The following is a 12,261-nucleotide window of genomic DNA, read 5'->3' on the forward strand; positions in this document are numbered from 1 at the left end:
GCCTGTAATCCCAACACTTTGGGAGGCCAAGGCGGGCAGATCACCTAAAGTCAGGAGTTCAAGACCAGTTTTGTCAACACAGCAAAACTCTATCTCTACCAAAAATACAAAAATTAGCCGGGCACAGTAGTGGGTGCCTATAATCCCGGCCAGACTGGATACTATCATCCAGGAAAAAGAGTGTTGGCCAGAGTATGAGGCAACTCTACAGATAGGATTTCCTGATTATTCAGGCCACAGAGCTGAATATGGTCATTTCAGAGCTCCCAAGTTTACATAACAGTTCTAGCCATCCCCAGAGGCTAATTTAAACTTCTCAGTTTTATTTTCAACCTCCTAGGAGATATAATCTGATTGGTTCAGCGTGGGTCATTTGTCTTGGGTCGTTTGATTAACCCTGGTCCAATCAGCAATGGCTTCGGGGACTGGATTATGGACTATAAACTGATTCCTGGGAAGTTAGTCCCTGTAAATTGAGTGGCAAGAGGGATAGAGGCCCATTTCGCAGAGAAAAGGGATGGTCATTGGCTTCCAGGCTGAGCAGACACTTAAAAAATGATCTGAAATGATATCCATCAATTCCATAATCATAAAAACTGATTTTCATTTTGAATAAAGTCATTACTACTGAATACTTGTTGTTACTCTTTAGTATAGAGTTGTCCACACTACCGTAAGAATGACTCTGACATGGCATACTCCATCATGACAGTGCTGAGAAATTCCTGCTGCAACTTATGTACATGTTTCAGAAGACATCCTAAAGTTGCATGTAATTGACTGGATGTTTCCTTTATTTCAGTGTCTTCTGGGATCTCTTACAACTTGGGAACAGAGATCATGTCACATCTGGTGGACCCTACATCAGAAGACTTGCCAGTTAGAGACACAGATGCAATACCTCTGGTGCTACCAGCCTCAAAAGGTAACTTCTACGCCTGAGGATGGACACCTTTTAGAATTAAAATAACTCTCATTGTAGAACATTTTGCTGGCCTTCACAGAAACTGATTTACTTTCAGCTCTTTTCTTCAGTCTTCTCACTTTTTTTTTTTTTTTTTGAGATGGAGTCTCACTTTGTAACCCAGGCTGGAGCACAGTGGCGCAATCTCAGCTCACTGCAGCCTCCAACTCCTGGGTTCAAGCGATTCTCCTGTCTTAGCCTCCCAAGTAGCTGGGATTACAGGTGTGCACCACCACGCCTGGCTAGTTTTTGGATTTTTAGTAAACACAAGATTTCACCATGATGGCCAGGCTGGTCTCGAACTCCTGACCTTAAGTGATCTGCCCTCCTCAGCCTCCCAAAGGGCTGGGATTACAGGTGTGAGCCACTATGCCTGGCCCTCTTCTCACATTTTATTCTTAAATTCTTTTTTTTTTTTTATTTTTTTGAAATGTAGTTTCACTCCAGAGCAACATTCTGTCTCAAAAAAAAAAAAAAAAAAGATATTTTTGTAACTTTGGCCAGGTGTGGTGGCTCACACCTGTACCAGCTACTCGAGGCTGAGGTGGGAAGATCACCTGAGGCCGGGAGTTCAAGATCAGTCTGGGCAACATAGCAGTACCCTGTCTCTAAAACAAAAAAAAAAGGTATTTTTGTAATTTTGCTCCACTTTCCCATCCCTCAATCCCAATCATGGCTACTGTTGATTCTATTTTTACTTGACTTCACTTCTATAAAATTATTTTTTGAGGATAGGGCACTTTATGCACTGCCCATAAGTATATAAATGATGCAACCACTTTGGAAAATATTTGCCATTATCTACTAAAGTTTAACATGTAACTCTACTTTTGAGTATAAAATTTGCAGAAATTGGCTGAGCATGGTGGTTTACGCCTGTAATCCCAGCACTTTGGGAGGCTGAGGCAGGCAGATCACCTGAGGTTGGGAGTTAAAAATTTGCAGAAATTAACTCTTGCACATATGTACCAGGAGACATATACCAGAATGTTCATAGCAGTATTTGTTTTTTAATTTTTTTGAGACAGATTCTTGCTTTGTCACCTAGGCTGGAGTGCAGTGGCGTGATCTCAGCTCACTGCAACCTCTGTCTCCCGGGTTCAAGTGATTCTCCTGCCTCAGTCACCCAAGTAGCTGGGATTACAGGTGCCTGCCACCATGCCTGGCTAATTTTCATATTTTTAGTAGAGACAGGGTTTCACCATGTTGGCCAGGCTGGTCTCCAACTCCTGGCCTCAAGTGATCTGCCCGCCTCGGCCTCTCACAGTGCTGGAATTACAGGCAGAAGCCACCGCACCTGGCCCCGGTTTTTATTTCTCCTGAGCACAAATCTAGACATAGAATTGCTGGGTCATGTGGTAACACTAGTTTAACATTTTGAGGAACTGCCAGGCTATTTCCAAAGCAGTGACACCTACCAGCGTGTATGATGCTTCCAATTTCTTCACTTTCTCACCAACCCTTGTTATTGTTTGTAAATGAGGTGTTATCTCATTGTATTTTTTTTTTTTTTTTTTTTGAGACGGAATCTCGCTCTGTCGCCCAGGCCGAAGTGCAGTGGCCAGATCTCAGCTCACTGCAAGCTCCGCCTCCCGGGTTTACGCCATTCTCCTGCCTCAGCCTCACGAGTAGCCGGGACTACAGGCGCCCGCCACCTCGCCCAGCTAGTTTTTTGTATTTTTTAGTAGAGACGGGGTTTCACCATGTTAGCCAGGATGGTCTCGATTTCCTGACCTCGTGATCCGCCCGTCTCGGCCTCCCAAAGTGCAGGGATTACAGGCTTGAGCCACCGCGCCCGGCCTCATTGTATTTTTTATTTTTTTATTTTTATTTTTATTTTTTTTTGAGACAGAGTCTTGCTCTGTCGCCCAGGCTGGGGTGCAGTGGCCGGATCTCAGCTCACTGCAAGCTCCGCCTCCCGGGTTTAGAGCATTCTCCTGCCTCAGCCTCCCGAGTAGCTGGGACTACAAAATGTATTCTTTCTCAGCTGGGCAAAGTGACTCACGCATGTAATCCCACCACTTTGGGAGGCCAATGCGGGTGGATCACCTGAGGTCAGGAGTTCGAGACTAGCCTGGTCAGAACGGTGAAAACCCATCTATTCTAAAAATAGAAAAAGTTAAGGCCAAGCGCGGTGGCTCGCGCCTGTAATCCCAGCACTTTGGGAGGCTGAGGCGGATGGATCACGAGGTCAGGAGATTGAGACCATCCTAGCTAACACGGTGAAACCCCGTCTCTACTAAAAATACAAAAAAAAATTAGCCGGGCGTGGGGGCGGGCGCCTGTATCCCAGCTACTCCGGAGGCTGAGGCAGGAGAATGGCTTGAACCCAGGAGGCGGAGCTTGCAGTGAGCAGAGATAGCGCCACTGCACTCCAGCCTGGGCGACAGAGCTAGATTCCGTCTCAAAAAAAAAAAAAAAAAATTCTTTGTATATTTTGGACACAGTTGACAATTTTGTGCCTCTCAAAGCTTTAACTGTTCCCCAAAGTCCATGAAACATGAACTGACTGAGATAATTTTTCAAGTTAGAAGAGTCATAGTGGCAGGAAACCCTTGTTCAGGAACTACCTACCTGGAGTTCCAGTCAGTTTGGAAGCCACCCACATATCCAAAAAGCTAAAAGAATTCAATATTTTTCTTCGGTACCATAAAAGAAAAATAAAAGATGAGAAAGGGGGATATTTACAAGTTTATTTTGTGAAAAAAATAAGCTTTTTTAGGTTTCATTACACACATGTCCAATTTTACTTCTGTCATTTATGAAGTAACTAAAAGTAAATGAAGTATTCCTTTTTTTTTTTTTCTTTTGGAGACAGGGTCTTGTTCTGTCACCCAAGCTGGAGTGCAGTGGTGTGATCCTGGCTTACTGCAACCTCTGTCTCCCCAGACTCAAGCGATCCTCCAGCCTCAGCCTTCTAAGTAGCTAGGACTACAGGCGCACGCCACCACGCTCAGCTAATTTTTGTTTTCTGTTTTTTTTGTTTTTTGTTGAGATGGAGTCTCACTTTTGTTTCCCAGGTTGGAGTGCAATGGTGTGATCTTGGCCCACTGCAACCTCCGCCTCCTGGGTTCAAGCGATTCTCCTGCCTCAGCCTCCCAAGTAGCTGGGATTACAGGTGCGTGTCACCATGCCCAGCTAGTGTTTGTATTTTTAGTAGAGATGGGGTTTCACCATGTTGGTCAGGCTGGTCTCAAACTCCTGAACTCGTGATCCAGCCACCTCAGCCTCTCAAAGTGCTGGAATTACAGGCATGAGCCACTGTGCCCAGTCAATTTTTGTATTTTTTTGTAGAGAGGGATTTCACTGTTTTGCCCAGGCTGGTCTCAAACTCCTGAACTCAAGCTGTCTGCCCACCATAGCCTCCCAAAGTCTTTAATCACAGGCATGAGCCACTGCATCCGGCCTAAATATTTGTCATAAATAAAGATTTTTATAAAGGCATATAGTCATGTTACAATTTTCTTCCTAGTGACCTTACTTTCCTAGTTTACCTAGCAACATTATTTTGCAGGTTCTTTGGTTTGGAAGTTGTATTTTTTTTTCTTTTTTTCATTCTAAGCACCTTGAATTTACCTCAGAAACATTGTTTTCGGAGAAAAAAAATTTGATATTACAAATAGATAAAACCACATTAAAGGGAATATTTTTATAGCATATATTCAAAAATTAATCTGGCCAGTGGCTTATGCCTGTAATCTCAGCACACTGGGAGGCCCAGGCAGGAGGATCACTTGAGCCCAGCCGGGGCAACATGGTGAGACCTTGTCACTATAAAAAATTTAAAAATTGGCTGAGCGCAGTGGCTCACATCTGTAATCCCAGCACTTTGGGGGGCTGAGGCGGGCGGATCACCTGAGGTCAGAAGTTCGAGACCAGCCTGGCCAACATGGTAAAACCTCATCTCTACTAAAAATACAAAAATTAGCTGGCCATGGTGGCCCGTGCCTGTAATCCCAGCTACTCGAGAGGCTGAGACACAAGAATTGCTTGAACCTGGGAGACGGAGGTTGCAGTGAGCCAAGATAGTGCCACTACACTCCAGCCTGGGCAACAGTGAGAGACTTTGTGTCAAAAAAAAAAAAATTAGCCGGGCGCAGTGGCTCACACCTGTAATCCCAGCACTTTGGGAGGCCGAGACGGGTGGATCACAAGGTCAAGAGATTGAGACCATCCTGGACAACATGGTGAAACCCCGTCTCTACTAAAAATACAAAAAATTAGCAGGTGCCTGTAATCCCAGCTACTTTGGAGGTTGAGGTAGAAGAAATTGCTTGAACCTGGGAGGCAGAGGTTGCAGTGAGCCGAGATTGCACCATTGCACTCCAGCCTGGGCAAAAAGAGCGAAACTCTGTCTCAAAAAAATAAATAAATAAATAAATAAACAGGCCAGGCGCGGTGGCTCAAGCCTGTAATCCCAGCACTTTGGGAGGCCGAGACGGGCGGATCACGAGGTCAGGAGATCGAGACCATCCTGGCTGACACGGTGAAACCCCGTCTCTACTAAAAAATACAAAAAAAAAACTAGCCGGGCGAGGTGGCGGGCGCCTGTAGTCCCAGCTACTCAGGAGGCTGAGGCAGGAGAATGGCGTGAACCCGGGAGGCAGAGCTTGCAGTGAGCCGAGATCTGGCCACTGCACTCCAGCCTGGGTGGCAGAGCGAGACTCCGTCTCAAAAAAAAAAAAAAAAAAAAAAAAAAATAAATAAATAAATAAACAATATGGTTCCCGTTTACCATAAGATCAGAGCAGACACGGGCCAGTGAACACTCACACTGAAAAGTGTGCTCTCGTTTCCTCTGCTTAGAGCAAGCAGAGGCTCTTGTCCTAGGAGGCAGCTTTGGGGACAGTTTCTCCTGACCAAAAAAACAAATAAGATGGTTCTTGGTAATCAAGAAAAGTTTTTATCCTTTTCCTTACTGGGTTTTTAAAGACAGTCATGGGAACAATCCTTGTATAGGTCCAAATAATCTAATAAGGAGAAAAAACTAGAATAGGCTGGGCACGGTGGCTTATGCCTGTAATCCCAGCACTCTGGGAGGCCGAGGCAGGTGGATCACCTGAGGTCAGGAGTTGGAGACCAGCCTGGCCAACATGGTGAAACCCTGTCTCTACTGAAAATACAAAAATTAGCTGGGTGTGGTGGCGGGCACCTGTAATCCCAGATACTCTGGAGGCTGAGGCAGGAGAATCACTTGAACCTGGGAGGCAGAGGTTGCAGTGAGCCAAGATCACGCCACTGTACTCTAGACTGGGTGAGAAAGTGAGACCCTGTCTCAAAAAAAAAAAAAAAAAGGAACTAAAAAGAAAAATTAAGTAGAATAAAAGCCTAATTGGATATATTTTTATCTAGAAAATGTACTTTCTAGATGGAAGGTAGAGTCATACCTCATGCTGTAATAATATAGAAAATAGTCTCTAGGGACCCAGTAGGAGCCATTTCTGTTTTTTTTTTTTTTTTTTTTCCAAGACGGCGTCTTGCTCTGTCACCCAGGGTGGAGTATAATGGCACGATCTCGGCTCATGGCAACCTCCGCCTCCCAGGCTCAAGCAATTCTCCTGCCTCAACCTCCTGAGTAGCTGGGATTACAGGCACGTGCCACCACGCCCGGCTAATTTTGTATTTTTAGTAGAGACGGGGTTTTACCACGTTGGTCAGGCTGGACTTGAACTCCTGACCTCATGATCTGCCCGCCTCAGTTTCCCAAAGTGCTGGGATTACAGGTGTGAGCCACCACACCTGGCCTGGAGTCATTTCTCATACTTCCTGAATTTCCTTATAAATACTTGACTAAAGATAGATTTATGCTCTCCAGACAAGATGTGATGCGAGATCTAAAAGGTTAAAAAAATACATGTAAAAATACTGTCCATTTACTGTCTTCTGGGACTTTAGGTAAGAATATGAAAACTCAACCACACTTGAGCAGGATGAACCGGGAGGAATTGGAGGACAGTTTCTTTCGACTTCGTGAAGATCACATGTTGGTGAAGGAGCTTTCTTGGAAGCAACAGGATGAGATCAAAAGGTACTCCTTAATTTTTTTTTTTTTTGAGATGCAGTCTTGCTCTGTTGCCCAGGCTGGAATGCAGTGGTGTCATCTCGGCTCACTGCAACCTCTACCTCCCAGATTCAAGCAATTCTCCTGCCTCAGCCTCCCACGTAGCTATGATTATAGGCATGCGTCACCACGCCCAGCTAATTTTGTATTTTTAGTAGAGATGGGGATTCGCCATGTTGGCCAGGTTGGTCTTGAACTTTGAACTCCTGACCTCAGATGATGCACCCACCTCGGCCTCCCAAAGTGCTGGGTTTACAGATGTGAACCACTGTGCCAGACCCAAAAATAATTTTTGATGCAATATTTCTTTAGTCAACTTTTTTGCCAAACATGTCGACAGATTGTGACCACAGGCCACAGAGCATCATTAATAGCTTGGGTGATACTATTTCAGCCCACAGAATAAGAGACTGGACAGTTCCTCCGCTGGTCACAAAAGAGGGGATGGAGACCAAAGGCATGGTCAAAATCTCAGAGGAAAGAAGGCTGCAGGGGCAAGCAAAAGAAGGGGTCTTTATTTGCAAAACAAAACGAAAGATCATATTCAGCCATGCAGGCGTGTTGTAAGTGCTACCTATTTATTTATTTATTTATTTTTGAGATTTTTTTTTTTTTTTTTTTTTTTGAGATGGAGTTTCGCTCTTGTTGTCCAGGCTAGAGTGCAATGGCGTGATGTCAGCTCACCGCACCCTTGGCCTCCAGGATTCAAGTGATTCTCCTGCCTCAGCCTCCTGAGTAGCTGGGATTACAGGCATGCGCCACCATGCCCAGCTAATTTTGTATTTTTAGTATAGACAGGGTTTCTCCATATTGGTCAGGCTGGTCTGGAACTCCTGACCTCAGGTGATCCACCTGCTTCGGCCTCCCAAAGTGCTTGATTACAGCTGTGAGCCACCGCGCCTGGCCTATTTTTATTTTTTTTTTTGAGACAGAGTCTCACTCTGTTTGGGTTGGAGTGCAGTGGTGTGATCTCGGCTCACTGCAACCTCTGCCTACTGGGTTCAAGTGATTCTCCTGCCTCAGCCTCCTGAGTAGCTGCGATTACCAGCTTGCACCACCACGTCAGATTAATTTTTTTTTTTTTTTTTTTTTTTTGAGACGGAGTCTCGCTCTGTCTCCCAGGCTGGAGTGCAGTGGCGCAATCTCAGCTCACTGCAACCTCCGCCTCCCAGGTTCAAGCAATTCTCCTGTCTCAGCCTCCCAAGTAGCTGGGACTACAAGCACACACCACTATGGCTAGCTAATTTTTTTTTTTTTTTTTTTTTTGAGACGGAGTCTCGCTCTGTAGCCCAGGCTGGAGTGCAGTGGCCGGATCTCAGCTCACTGCAAGCTCCGCCTCCCGGGTTCACGCCATTCTCCGGCCTCAGCCTCCCGAGTAGCTGGGACTACAGGCGCTGCCACCTCGCCTGGCTATTTTTTGTATTTCTTAGTAGAGACGGGGTTTCACCGTGTTAGCCAGGATGGTCTCGATCTCCTGACCTCGTGATCAGCCCATCTCGGCCTCCCAAAGTGCTGGGATTACAGGCTTAGGCCACCGCGCCCGGCCTATTTTTTTTTTTTTTTTTTAAGTAGAGATGGGGTTTCACCCTGTTGGCCAGGGTAGTCTCGAACTCTCCTGACCTCAGGTGATCCACCCGCCTCGGCCTCCCAAAGTGCTGGGATTACAGGCATTAGCCACTGAGCCAGGCCTTAATATTTATATTTTTAGTAGAGATGAGGTTTCACCATGTTGGCTAGGCTGGTCTCAAACTCCTAACCTCAAATGATCCCCCCACCTTAGACTGCCAAAGTGCTAGGACTACAGGCATGAGCCATTGTGCCCAGTCAGTTTATTTATTAGAAATAGTATTAATTAGCCAGGCACAGTGGCTCATGCCTGTAATTCTAGTACTTTGGGAGGCTGAGGTGGGTGGATCACGAGGTTGGGAGTTCAAGACCGGCCTGATCAACATGGTGAAACCCCATCTCTACTAAAAATACAAAAATTAGCTGGGCGTGGTGGTGGGCGCCTGTAATCGCAGCTACTCAGGAGGCTGAAGCAGAAACCCTTGAACCCAGGAGGCGGACGTTGCAGTGAACTGAAATTACGCCATTGCACTCCAGCCTGGGCGACAAGAGCAAGACTCCATCTAAAATAAAAATAAATAGTATTAATTCATTTAATAGTCTGAAGAGGTATTATTAAGAGAAAAAGGAAGCATAAAGAGGTTAAATAAGTTGCCTGAGATCATACCTAGTGCATAACAGAGGTGGAAATTCTTCTTTGTTTTTGTTTTTGTTTTTGAGACAGAGTCTTGCTGTGTCGCCCAGGCTTGAGTGTAGTGGCACAATCTTGGCTCACCGGCAGTCTCCGCCTCCCAGGTTCAAGTGATTCTCCTGCCTCAGCCTCCCCAGTAACTGGGATTACAAGCATGTGCCACCATGCCTGACTAATTTTTGTATTCTTTTTTTTTTTTTTTTTTTTTTGAGACGGAGTCTCGCTCTGTCGCCCGGGCTGGAGTGCAGTGGCCAGATCTCAGCTCACTGCAAGCTCCGCCTCCCGGGTTTACGCCATTCTCCTGCCTCAGCCTCCCAAGTAACTGGGACTACAGGCGCCCGCCATCTCGCCCGGCTAGTTTTTTGTATTTTTTAGTAGAGACGGTGTTTCACCGTGTTGGCCAGGATGGTCTCGATCTTCTGACCTCGTGATCCACCCGTCTCGGCCTCCCAAAGTGCTGGGATTACAGGCTTGAGCCACCGCGCCCGGCCTAATTTTTGTATTCTTAGTAGAGACAGGGTTTCACCATGTTGACCAGGCTGGTCTCGAACTCCTTGCCTCAAGTGATCCGCCTGCCTTGGCCTCCCAAAGTGCTGTGATTACAGACGTGAGCCACCGCGCCTGTCCCAGAGGGGAAAACTCTTAACTTCAAAACATATTATTATATACAGTGATCTTAGATTTCTTACTTTAGAAAATGGGGACCTAGAAAGAAATCTGAGACAGAGGTGAGGGAAGGTAAACAGATGGGAAAAATGGGAGTTCTGAAAGTCTGGAGTCTATCTTTAGGACACATTTTGAAGATACTGGTGTCAATGCCTTCCAGCCAAAGACCACCAGGAACATACCTGTAGTTGAGCAAGTTGGGCTTATTCATTACAGCTAGAGAAAACGCACACCAGGGGAACTAAAGGCATCTCAGCACATGTGTTAGACCTTATTATAGTATCTAAGCTTTGTTTGATTGGGTGATTTTGGGGGAGGATCCAAGGAAACAAGGGTTTGCTCCAGATTTCGTGCTGTCAGAAAGCAAGCACAATTCTATGTTTTGGTATCTCAATAAATTATTTTATTTTTCTTTCTTTCTTTCTTTCTTTCTTTTTTTTTGAGATAGGGTCTCACTCTGGTACACAGGCTGGAGTGCAGTGGTGCAGTCTCAGCTCACTTTAGCCTCAACTTCCTGGACTCAAGTATCAATAAATCTTATCTACAGGGACGGTAGACTAGTGCAAGGCTGAAGCCATGATTGGTAAAGAAGTTGCAGTCACTCATATTAACCTGGAGAGAAGGATGTTTGGTATTTTGTGGATGGCAGTGATACTAATTTTGTCTGTACATAGACAAAATTAGGCAGTGGACTTGTTTTATATCACTCTATCATGCTTTTGGAGTGAACTTGTTTCATGTTGATGTTCTGTGAGGTGTCCAAAAGAATAGTGGCCGGGCACAGTGGTTTATGCCTGTATTTCCAACACTTTGGGAGGCTGAGGCGGGTGGATCACCTGAGGTCAGGAGTTTGAGACCAGCCTGGCCAACATGGTGAAACCCCGTCTCTACTAAAAATACAAAGATTATCCAGACGTGGTGGTGGGTGCCTGTAATCCCAGCTACTCGGGAGGGTGAGGCAAGAGAATCACTTGAACCCAGGAGGCGGAGGTTGTAGTAAGCGAGGATTGCACCACTGCATTCCAGCCTGGGTGACAGAGTGAGATTCCGTCTCAAAACAAAAACAAATGGAGATAGCACAGACTAGCTTCAAACAACACTGAGGACTAGTTGTGTCAGACCAGTTTCCTAATGTTAAGGGCAGTGTTTTGCTTTCTCATTGTAACCCCCAGGAGTGATTAAGAGCTTTGTTTAGAATCTGCAGGATTGGCAAGGGCGCAGTGGCTCACGCCTGTAATCCCAGTACTTTGGAAAGCCGAGGTGGGTGGATCACTAGGTCAGGAGTTAAAGACCAGCCTGGCCAACACGGTGAAACCCCATGTCTAGTAAAAATAAAAAAATTAGCTGGAGTGGTGGCAGGTGCCTGTAATCCCAGCTACTCGGCAGGCTGAGGCTGGAGAATCGCTTGAACCCGGTAGGCTGAGGCTGTAGTGAGCCGAGATTGCACCACTGTGCTCCAGCCTGGTTGACAGAGCGAGACACTGTCTCGTTAAAAAAAAAAAAAAAAAAAAAAAAAAAATTCTGCATGATTACAGGCCTCCATTGTGGATCAGTACTCTTCAGAGTTGGTGATTTTTCTTTTTCTTTTTTTTTCTTTTGAGACAGGAGTTTCACTCTTGTTGCCCAGGCTAGAGTGCAATGGTGCGATCTTGGCTCACCGCAACCTCTGCCTCCCAGGTTCGAGCGATTCTCCTGCCTCTACCTCCTGAGGAGCTGGGATTACAGGCATATGCCACCACGCGCAGCTAATTTTATATTTTTAATAGAGACGGGGTTTCTCCATGTTGGTCAGGCTGGTCTCGAACTCCTGACCTCAGGTGATCCGCCCACCTCGGCCCCCAAAAGTGCTAGGATTACAGGCGTGAGCCACTGCAAAGGGCCGATTTTTTTTTTTTTTTCTTGTGGAGGACTCAAGAATCTAGTGACTTGAGTGAAGTCAGAAAGTTGTATGGGCCAAAAAATCTTGTTTCTTGGCCAATGATCAAAGAGTACTTGAGATTATGGATGCTAAATGGTTAATCTGGATTCTATGCCCCTGGCTTTGGGCAAGTTACATAGCTATTTTACACCTTGTTTTCTTTATCTGGGTATAATGATATGTAATAATAATAACTAATACCTGAAGCCCTTACAGTGTACCCCCACTGTTCTAAGCATTTTTTTATATATATATAAGCTTATTAATCCTCACAACAATCTACTGCTTTTATCTTTTTCTGTTTATCTTTATTTATAAATGAGGAAACTAAGCACAGAAAGGTTAAGTGATATGCCCAAAGCTACAGTTAGTAAATATTAGAACAGGCGGGCAGT

The 12,261-nt window shown here is 45.5% G+C and overlaps 2 protein-coding genes across 3 annotated transcripts in view; one reads left to right on the forward strand and one right to left on the reverse strand.

Moving 5' to 3' along the window:
- HNRNPC (heterogeneous nuclear ribonucleoprotein C) overlaps window positions 1–12,261 on the reverse strand; it is a 107,646-nt gene that overhangs the window by 84,809 nt on the left and 10,576 nt on the right. The gene's annotated exons all lie outside the window — the stretch shown is intronic.
- The window catches only part of RPGRIP1 (RPGR interacting protein 1), a 77,697-nt gene that overhangs the window by 7,581 nt on the left and 57,855 nt on the right, over window positions 1–12,261 (forward strand). Inside the window, exons 2-3 of the mRNA XM_065547456.1 lie at window positions 803–925; window positions 6,860–6,992. Coding sequence (XP_065403528.1) covers window positions 841–925; window positions 6,860–6,992 — 218 coding nt within the window. The 5' untranslated portion in view covers window positions 803–840. The remainder of the gene's footprint in view (window positions 1–802; window positions 926–6,859; window positions 6,993–12,261) is intronic.

Source organism: Macaca fascicularis, chromosome 7 (assembly GCF_037993035.2).
Source record: "Macaca fascicularis isolate 582-1 chromosome 7, T2T-MFA8v1.1".
Classification (NCBI taxonomy): Eukaryota; Metazoa; Chordata; class Mammalia; order Primates; family Cercopithecidae; genus Macaca; species Macaca fascicularis.